This window comes from Neltuma alba, unplaced genomic scaffold (genome assembly GCF_004799145.2).
Source record: "Neltuma alba isolate B1F8T4 unplaced genomic scaffold, ASM479914v2 tig00012268_pilon, whole genome shotgun sequence".
Lineage (NCBI taxonomy): Eukaryota > Viridiplantae > Streptophyta > Magnoliopsida > Fabales > Fabaceae > Neltuma > Neltuma alba.
The window spans coordinates 1-10,903 of NW_021636792.1; the positions used below are offsets into that span (position 1 = coordinate 1).

A 10,903-nucleotide genomic window follows, 5' to 3' on the forward strand; every position below is an offset into this window, starting at 1 on the left:
GCCTCCTTTATAAGCTGAAGCACTTCCAACTGAATTCCATTTTAACTTCTTCTTTGAGCTCTGTGTCATATTTTCACGAAATTGGCATTTTAGTGATGGATAGGTCGTAGGATCAACTTGCAAGGTCCGTCACTCCGCAATACTTGGCTGGTCTAAACTATTTCTGGATTTTGCTTTCGCCAATGCTGCCGTAAATGGTAAGATTCAGTGTCCTGTCCTAAATGTAATTTCAAAAAGTGGCATCCCCAAAGATATTGTTAGGGAACATTTAATCTTTAAGCTTTTTCCGCGAGAGTACGTATTTTGGCAACTACATGGGGAACGCTAGAGATGGGGCTGAGTCAGTGCCAGTAGTTTCACGAATGGAGTTCGAGTGGATGAAGCCGATGCCGTGAATGATGCTGTGCGTGATGCTTTTGGTGTTCACGAAAGCTCGAATCCCCAACGAAGATGAAGTAAGAGGGACCTCAACCGGAGTTTCTAAGAAACGAAACTGCTCGGGAATTTTTTGACCTCATGACCGAAGCTGACAAGCCTCTTTATTCTGGGTGTACAAAGTATTCGAAGTTGTCATTCTTGGTGAGGCTGTATCACATCAAATGCTTGTGCGGTATGACTGACAAGGCGATGTCTATGTTGCTGGAATTACTTGGAGATGCTTTCCCCCCAAGCTGAATTCCCTCCATCTTTTATACGAAGCAAAAAAATTATTAACAAGCTTGGCTTGAACTATAAGAAGATAGATGCATGCCCCAACGACTGTATGCTATACTGGGGAGATGATGCCAACAAAGAGATTTGTACGAGATGCAAGACGTCACGCTATAAGTCGGTACGGAAAGGCAATAAGCGAAAGAAGAAACAACGGCCGGCCAAAATTCTCAGGTACAAATTATATACAGCGTGTTACTTGTTCCGTTTCTAAAAATATTCGTATTTGAAATTCTTAAAACAATTGATTATGTCATCAATTTTCTTAAAATGAGTCATATTTAGTATTTAAATATTCGGTATTTTAAATTTTTAATTATTATTTTCTTAGATACTTTCCTTTGAAAACCACGGTTGCAAAGAATTATAATGTCATCAAAAATGGCTCAGCACATGAGGTGGCACGCGACTGAGGAAAACCTAGATGGTAGGTTAAGGCACCCACGAGACTCGGAGGATGGAAAGCGTTTGATGGGAAATTTCCATTTCCAGACTTTGCCAATGATCCTAGAATGTACGTCTTGCATTGGCAACCGATGGTTTTATCCCTTCGAAACATGAGCACAAGTTACAGTATCTGGCCGGTGGTGTTAATTCCATACAATCTACCACCTTGGATGTGCATGAAGCAGAGCTCCCTTTTGGCTTTCCATGATCATTCCTGGCAAGAAAGCACAGGAAATGATATTGACGTATACCTGCAACCGTTGATACACGAATTGATCGACCTATGGACGAATGGTGTTGAGGCATATGACTCACATGACAAGCAACTATTCAATCTCCTCTCCGTGCAGCCTTGATGTGGACAATAAGTGATTTTCCCGGTTTGGAACTTTGTCTGGCTGGAATGTGCATACTAGGTTGGCCTGTCCTGAGTGCAATTTTGATTCTGTGCCATGTCGCCTTCCACACAGTCGCAAGTGGTGCTTCATAGGACATCGACGGTTCCTTGTTCCAAGCACAGACTTAGATTGCAACGGATTCGCTTCGATGGGAAACAGGAAAGAAGATCCTCCTGTTACTTTGTCTGGTATGGATATTTTGCGGCAGTTAGAAGATGTTCATGTCGAGTTTGGTAAGAGTGTGGATCCCGAACGATTGGGACGACGATCTCGTGGGACATCTGATACGCAACCTATGCAATGGCGGAAGAGAAGCATATTTTTCACTCTTCCTTATTGGGAATCTAATTTGCTACGACACAGTTTGGATGTTATGCACATTGAAAAAATGTGTGCGATAATGTGCTATATACGTTGCTCAATGAAGCTGGAAAGTCCAAAGACCATCTCGCAGCTAGAAAAGATTTACGGGCCTGGGGAATTCGTGAAGAGGCTTGGCCTGATGAAAACGACAAGTTTCAGCCAGCTAAATTCACCTTGACAAAGCAGAACAAGGATATCTTCCTCTCGACGTTGAAGAACATAAAAGTACCAGATGGATATTCTAGCAACATCTCAAGGTGTATCGATCTGCAGGCTCGAAAGGTTACTGGGTTGAAAAGTCATGACTCTCATGTTCTTATGCAACAGTTACTTCCATTGGCCTTGAAAAACACACTTCCTTCTGATGTATCGGTGGTTTTGGTAGAATTATGTTCATTTTTCAAGAAGTTGTGTGCGAAGGTCTTGGTAGCGAAGAGCTTGATCAGCTGCAAAATAAAATTATTCTTACACTTTGTCACTTGGAGATGATATTTCCTCCATCATTCTTTACTGTTATGGTTCACTTGACTGTCCACCTTGTTCGAGAAGCAAAGGTTGCTGGCCCAGTTCACTATCGATGGATGTACCCTATAGAGAGGTACTAGATTATCTTTTATTCCCGCCTCTTTAAATTTCACATTGTTCTTTCATTTACTCGTAATTATTAATGCAATTTTAACTTACAGGTACTTGGGAAAATTAAAATCATATGTTAGGAATAAGGCATGGCCTGAGGGGTCAATAGCAGAAGGTTATTCCGGAGATGAGGTCCTAACTTTCTGTTCGAGGTACTTTGATGACATGGAGACATCTTTTAACCGCCCGCGTCGCGTAGATGATTCTCCTCCTGGTCCTTCCACGTCAACTTTATTTCCTCCTGTTGGGAAACCAGTTGGAGGATATGAATTCTTCAGACTCACTCCTACAGAGAAACTCCAGGCACACAGACACGTTTTGATAAATTGCAGCCAAGTTGAACCCTTCATGCAGTAAGTATATATATCATATAAGCTCACTAGCTTTTACACTTTATATTTGTTTCTTACTGACTCTTCTAACAAATTACACTTTACTATAGTGAGTTTAGAAGTTATCTCAGGCGTCAGCTACGGGGCCGTGCGCGTTCTGCTGACATTGATAAAAGAGTCCACAAAGAGTTTCCCAGTTGGTTTACACGTCGAATACGTAATGACAACAGCCCATACACAGATGAATTCAAGCTCTTTCTCTCGGTCCGTTAGACCATGCACGAAGGTTTACCGCGTACAATGTCAACGGCTTCAAGTTCTGTACGGTTGGACGTGATCAGGGATTGCTCACACAAAACTCTGGAGTTTGCGGGACATTCGGAACGAGATGTTATGCTAGCAGTAGTGATGGCGATATGCGCTTTGGAGGCGTCACTTACTATGGAAAGCTAATTGACATTATTGAGTTGAGTTACCAGCTTTTCACCGTGACACTGTTCAAATGCTCCTGGGCAAATACGACAACTTCACGGGGACTCGCTACTGACCATTTGGGCATCACCTCAGTCAATTTCTCTAGACTTATTCATACGGGGGCATCTGAAGATGATGAGCCATATATCCTTGCTTCTGAGGCACACCAAATTTACTATGTCGAGGACGAGAAACATAAAGACTGGAATATGGTCGTTCACCTCAAGCCACGGGATCTTTACGATATGGGTGATGGTGACATTATTTACGACAGTGAACCCTTCCAACCCTCGAATTTTGAAGACTTCTTTCCTCAAGGAGATGATAATTTGCCACTTATCAGGTACACGTCTTTTCTTAAATTATTTAAATAATTAACTACTAATTACTAATTTTTTCCAAATACAATATAAATTTAACAAATTTTTTTAAAATGTGTCCTTTCAGGCCGGATGATGATGGAGAATAGCAGCATCCAAAATAAATTATTTTAAAAAATTTTCGTCCATAAATACATATGTATAAATTAAAATTCGTACAGTTTTTTTTAAAAAAAAAAAATTTCATTTGTAGCGGTTACATAACCGCTACAAATTTTTTTCACGAAATTGTAATTTGTAGCGTTATCAACCGCTACAAATGTATTTTCACGAAATTGCATTTGTAGCGGTTAATAACCGCTACAAATGTATTATCACGAAAACTTTACGAAATTGTAATTTGTAGCGGTTATTAACCGCTACAAAATACATATCTGTAAATTAAAATTCGTTCAGATTTTAAAAAATAAAAAATACTAAATTTCTAGCGGTTAATAACCGCTACATATATAACCGCTACGAAATACTAGCGCTTATATATACGCTAGAAAATGAATAACAGCTACAAAATGCAATAAAACGCTACAAAAACACCGCTACAAATGTGTTGCTGATCTCTATAAATACCATATCTTCTCTACATTCATTTACTCCATCTCTTTTCCTTCCTCTCCTATTCTTCTTCATAATTCTCTCTTTTTTCTTACTATCTCATATGGTGGTTTTTTTCTCTTTACTCTATGGTAAGTGAATTTTATTTTATAATTTATTGTATCTTTTATTTGTTTTTATTTAAAATTTACTAACATATTTATTTCTCCTTTCCTTTCAGATTTTTCTTCTCCACACTTGTCATGCCCTCCTCAACTGATTCAAATACTCATCAACCTAATACTATAGGTTCAATATTACAAAATATATCATCTTCAATTCAACTATCTTATTAAATATTCAATTAAATTATCTTATTAAATTAAATTCACTTCTTTTGACACATTCATCATTTAATTACATATTTTTTATTACAAAATTTGAATATATAAAATGTAACATATAACTAATTATACAAATTAACAAAAATTCTTCAACATAATTTATTTAATGGTTTTTAAAATTATAATATGAAAAACCATAAATTTTTTTTCTGGCACGGTAAACATTTCTAGCGGTTCCGAACCGCTAGAAATATTTCGTCAAATTTAAATTTTGCGCCAAAATTTCTAGCGGTTCAAACCGCTAGAAAATTTTTCCCCACCATTCCTAAAATTCAATTGGCGGGAAAATTTAATTTCCCAAACATTTCTAGCGGTTATTCCAAACATTTCTAGCGGTTCTATAACCGCTAGTAATTTTCGCGTGCTACTGAAATTATTTAATTCCCGGCAAAATGGATTTCGTTTTGCAGGTTTCTAGCGGTTATAAAACCGCTAGAAATTTTTTTCCGGGAACTTTTCTAGCGGTTTTATAACTGCTAGGTATGTGTCTCCTTCAGATATTTTCTAGCGGTTAGAAACCGCTAGAAATTTTCTATCGTTTTGACCATGATGTGTAGCGGTTGCGATAACCGCTAGAAATTTTTTCTTGCACCTGTTTTTCTAGCGGTTTCCTTAACCGCTACAAATTTGATTTGTTGCGGTTAAAACTGCTAGAAATGTAACACTCTAACCGCTAGAATTAACATATTTTTTTGTAGTGTCGTCTGTTTGAATCAATTGGTAAACATTAATATGCAACATTGTAAATACCCAGTTTCAGATTTAGCGTTCCTGGCAACTTTCACTCCAAACTCCAAAGTAAATTTTTCTAATCATTTCCTTGCTATATTGAAGAACAAAATAAATGAGATAACATCTTCAGCAACAAAATAAACGAGAAACTAAACATGGGGTTACAGTTCTGTATGGTAACAATTGAAAGAAATATTTTGTTGAGTATTTTTTGGACGGCTAGGCACTGTTCCCACCTTATAAGACGCTTTTAGGTAATGTAGACCCCAAATAAGTTAGTTACTGGGCTTTAAATGTGTGTGTGTGTGTTTCATGGTCATCCTCATTTAATTAGATGTCTCAGTTAGGAACACATCCAAGTAAGGGCTTTATTGTTTAAAAAAAAAAGAAAGGAAAATCTTATCAACACCTTAAAAGACAAAAAATGCCTTACATTTTTTTAACATGGTACTCCTAAAAAAGCCTTGTATCTTTTTGTGCTTTCTAACTTTCAAAATAATGTTAAGAAACGTGTTTGTAAACATTAAAAAAAATTTCTATCATCGATAGGATCTTGATCGTTCTGCTTCAAAAAATGGATCCAAGGATCCTCGCAGCCTGTACAATCAAAACGCGCGCGCGCGCACAAAAATCACAATTATCGTGCATTTGGTTTTTAAGGGGCAAGTAAAATACCTTGCCTACCAGTCGTTCCTTAGAGGAGTTGATGAACTTTTAGTTTCTTTCTTTCTTAAATTTTTTGTGAATATATTACTGTTCAAAAATCCAAATTAATGAAAGAGAGCAAAACGGGAACACATTGGCAGGCAGCCACCCTCCACGGTCGCAGGCATCCCCAGCATCCCCACCGGGGGTGTAGTGATTTGATTGGAGGCTTTTTGTCTTGGCCTCTTGGACTACAACAAGCTATCCAATCAGCACAAATTGATGATAGACGAAGACTGTTGAAGCCACACTATGCAGAGGCCTTAAACACCTCATAGAGTAGAATGGCATCATCCGTAATCGATCGTTAAAGTATATCCACAAGGAGGGCAAAATAATATGTGCCCAGTACAACTATTTTCTAGGATAAAATTAAGCAGCATATGATGTAATCCATTTCATTATCCATACAAATATCTGTACTTCAATGTTCACACACTTTATGTTCCTCGTACCCAAAGTACAGATTATCCCCTCCTAATAAAAAAGAAAAATGAACTATACCCTACTCAACATTCAGTAGATACACGTATATACAAATATATCTGCAAATAAGAATGCGAATCAACAACATGATTCCACCAGAATTTCATGAGCATTCCTAAACCTACCAATTCACAGACAAACTGAGCTCAGTACTGTAGTACTAATATCAATGGGGTAATTGAAGGGCAACTTGGTGACTAGAGTTCTCCAAGTCTTCTTCTTGGGGTTATAGATCTGTATAAACAGAGTGCCCGTCCTCTTGTGGTGTCTGGTTCTCCTCCTTGTTTCAGCCATATCAACACTTGAATGCGTCATAACGTACAGCTCCCCACCTAATACTACATAACCAAATGATGAGTTACGGGGAGCTTTTCTTGGCACACGAGACTCATACAGCCAGCAATTCGAAGACATGTCATATCTGCAAGGAGCATTCAACATTAAGAGTCAGTAAGAATACTAAAACTTCAAAAAGTTTTGGAATTCTAATTTAAAAGAATGTAGGGTGCTATCAACATAGCTGCTTGCAAAACTACCGGCGCCACTATGTGTGCAAATGGCTCAGAAGAGCGGCAATTAGCACAGCTCAATAAAAGGAGCCTAACAAAAAGAGCAACCAATTCAAGAGCACAGAAATCATATTGGAATTGGATGCCACTTGCACATTTAAGTAATAAGAAGCAACGCTGAAAACCAAAAAGAGCAAAAGAAGGAGGGGAAGGAGGAAACTATTGAAGAACCCAAACACTAGATGGTTACAAGATGAAGGAAATCTAACTCAGATAGATGAAAATAAGGGGTGTTCACAAATACAGAGGAGACTATAAGAATAAAAAAGCAAGCTCAAAGCGACCTTAACTAGCCATAACTAGCCAAGGGAAAACCCGTTCAATGAACACCCCTGTTCTCTTATTGATATAAGTAACTGTTAAGTTTGCCGACTAATACTACAATTTTTGTAATCAAATCTAGGAAAATACAAAAGATTAGCTATTGTTACTTAAAAATATGTACTACCTCTGGTCCTTAATATAAAAACTCGTTTGACTTTTATTTTGGTCCTAAATATAAGAACCCAGTCCACTTTGTCTTTCATATTCATTTTTTCCAAAGATAATTCTAACTAATACACTTGATTAGTAAGGACTTAGAAAAGACAATACCTATTTATTTCAAATAACTAATTTAACTAATTTTCTTAATTTACTCAAATTAATCAACTAGCTTTAATATTAACAACCGAAGGTAGTATTTACAAGCTTGTAAGAAAGCATCTTTAGCTGGCTTTTTACAAAAGAAACCACAATTAAACTATGCTATGATAAGAGATCAACCTGCCTCAATGGGGGGAAAATTCACAGGTGCTAAGTGCAAACTGATCTATATGATATGCCAGAGTATACACCACATACTATTATTTTGGACGAAACTATAGGCGCAAATGAAGGGTTACATCATTACTTTCAATCAAGCACCGAAATGGCCCAAGGCTCCACAATAAGCTTTTACTCGAATAATTTTATTTTTAATGTAATGATAAAAGTATCATTCAAGCAAAAACAAAAACAAAAAACAAAAGGAGAGCGGAGACTCTCTTTCTATTCAACAATACCAAATCAAATAATATAGCCTCAACTACTCACCATCCTCATATATCTACACTAGAGATCATTCATACGTCTTATTATTAACACTAACTAATCCAAACGAAAATCAGAAGAAGATCAAGCATCAGCAACCAAACATTCAAGCCAAGCACATTGCTTAGTGCAGTTCAAAAACACATACATTTGGGCAGCCAGAAGTAAATCAGAAATTGAACTTATAATCCGTTAATTAGAACGAATTGACTATTACTATTAGCCACCATTACGAACGATAACTTAATAATTGTATCCATCACAGTCAAAGACACACAAGAGAGAAGAGAGAGAGAGACCGTACCTCAGAATCTCATTCCTATCGAGCATGAAAATGCCGGGACAATCTTGGTTCTCGTCCTCGACAACGACAATCTTTCCGAGCCTCATCCTCTCTCCTTCTTCCCACATGTTGCCAGCCTCTCTCCACTTCCCGTTATCAAACCCATTCTTCAATTCCATCACCACCGCGTCCTTATAATACTCATCGACAGGGAAAACACCCGAAATGGTCCTTGAAGCACCATATCCACCCATCACCCAGAACTCCCTGCTGTCCCCTTTTCGATTCCCAACCAAAAAACCAACGCAACACCCCCGGTGATTCGGTAAACCATCCATGGCAACCCACTCATCCTTCCCAATATCGTACCTCTCAACGGAACGTATTCGGCTTCCAGCGGCCGCGAACATCGTATGCCTCGACCCACCACCGGCCACCAGAATCTGTTGAGAGTCAGGGACGGCGGCACAGGCGAAGCTGCCACGTGGTGAGAGCATAGGGGCAAGGCGTTCCCAGGAGAAATCATAGAAATTGAAACGAAAAGCAGAGGAAGTCGGGGAGGGGCGATCAATCGGAAACGATCGGGTATCGAAAAGGGAGCCTCCGAGTACATAGAGGTAAGGGCCTACGGAAATGGCGGAGAAGTTACAGAGGCCATAGACATGGGGATTACAGGGCATAAGGGGGAGAGGGCACCAAGCGAGGGAGGAAGGGTCAAAGAGAAAAGGGGAAGCTAAGGAAGGGTCCTGAGGGAAGATACAGAGGAGGTGAGAGAGGAGACGGTGGTGACGGCGGAAAGAGATAAAATTTCTGGAGGAAAGGAAGAGGTTCCATGATTTGCAGGTGGGCTTGAGGCGAGCATGGTGAGAGTAAGGGATAAAAGAGAAGATGAGGGCGGCGACGTCGATGGGGAGGCCAGGAATCAAGGTGAGACTTTGATCGATAGCCGGTGGGGGAGTGGGCTGAGGTGGCGAAGGCGGCGGAGGAAGAGATTCGATCATTTGAGATTGGCCCTCGGCCTTCTGACTTGCTCGCCAAGACACAAGACGCTAACTTTCAGGCCCCGCTCACCACGATGCAGACCGGGAATGGCAAATTAGCAATCGGCAGTGTATTACGACTTGCGAGTACAGGGAAAAGGCACTGCTTTCTCTAATGCCTTTATTAAGGATCTATTATTTATATATCTACCAGCCCGCTGGATGCTTCTTATGCTTGGTTTAAGTTAACTTAGTTAATACTCCATCCGTTCCTTATTATTACGTTGATTAAAAAAACAGTTAAAATTAGTTAAGAACAATTAATATATAAAAAAGTATAATTTTTTTCTAAAAATGCCCTCATTAATAAGGAGAGAGAACAATGGTAAATTATTAAAAGAAAAAGAAGTGGGAAGGAGAAAGAGTGAGTTGGAGACAATAAATATGGATAAAATAAGAAATCAATACAAAAAAGTAGAGATAATATTTAAGTGTCTCTTATATATAAAAACATGCCATAAGCATCAAATGTCTCTTATAATAAGGAACGGAGGGAGTAATAAATAAGTGTTGCATTTCTTAAAATATTTTTACTAATCAAGTTTATTGGTTAGAACTATTATTATTAGAAAGACTTTTTTAGAAAAAGATGAATAAATTTGAGAGACAATAGATTGGGGTCTTATATTTAGGACCGGACTAAAAGTCAAATAAGGTCTTATATTAAAGACCGAAAGTGGCATTATTATTTAAAATAAGACTAAGACATAGTTACTCGACAATTGACATGAAACAGCCCAATAGGTTGCACGCCCTTATATTTAATGATGGAAGGATATAGTTCATATTAATGTTAATATTTAATGTAAATAAAAAAAACTCATAATAAATCATGCTATTCAAATATTAGCTGTTTGTAAAATTTCATAAAATTTAGGGCTATGCGTCTGATTTGTGCTTCACAGAACGACTGTTATATAATCCAGACGACGTTAAGCCCATATCCAATGGTGTGGTGGGCTTCGTTTTTGTGATAGTTTCTATCATACTTTTAATTAGGAAAATGGCCCACAGCAAACTGTGGGGCCCTAATGGACTAGTTGTCTGGGCATGATGGGACCCAATCCTTTTGGGCTTAACATGGTCCCAGATAGGCTCAGAAAACAAACTTGGTCCAAGATGCTTTGCGCGTTTCCCACCTTAAACGATGTAATGACCCAGATATAGCATTAGGTTTTATTTATAAAAAAAAAAAGATATAACACTAGGGCTGAAATGGAGAATCTCATTTGTTGAATAATACCTGCGATGCATATTCTGGGAAAAAATTGAGACAAATAATGTTTGTTACTCGTACCTTTATTAGTATATAATTCGTTATTTTTTTTAATTTGTATCGAA

General features: G+C 38.2%; 1 protein-coding gene across 1 annotated transcript; it reads right to left on the reverse strand.

Moving 5' to 3' along the window:
- Positions 1-6,470: 6,470 nt before the first annotated feature.
- Positions 6,471-9,651, reverse strand: LOC114725747 (F-box/kelch-repeat protein OR23-like). Its single transcript, XM_028912312.1, has 2 exons — positions 8,544-9,651; positions 6,471-7,020 (listed from the first exon to the last, which is right to left on the reverse strand). Exons 1-2 carry the CDS (start codon positions 9,521-9,523, stop codon positions 6,729-6,731), a joined length of 1,272 nt encoding a protein of 423 aa, XP_028768145.1. The 5' UTR covers positions 9,524-9,651; the 3' UTR covers positions 6,471-6,728.
- Between the last annotated feature and the right edge of the window lie 1,252 nt (positions 9,652-10,903).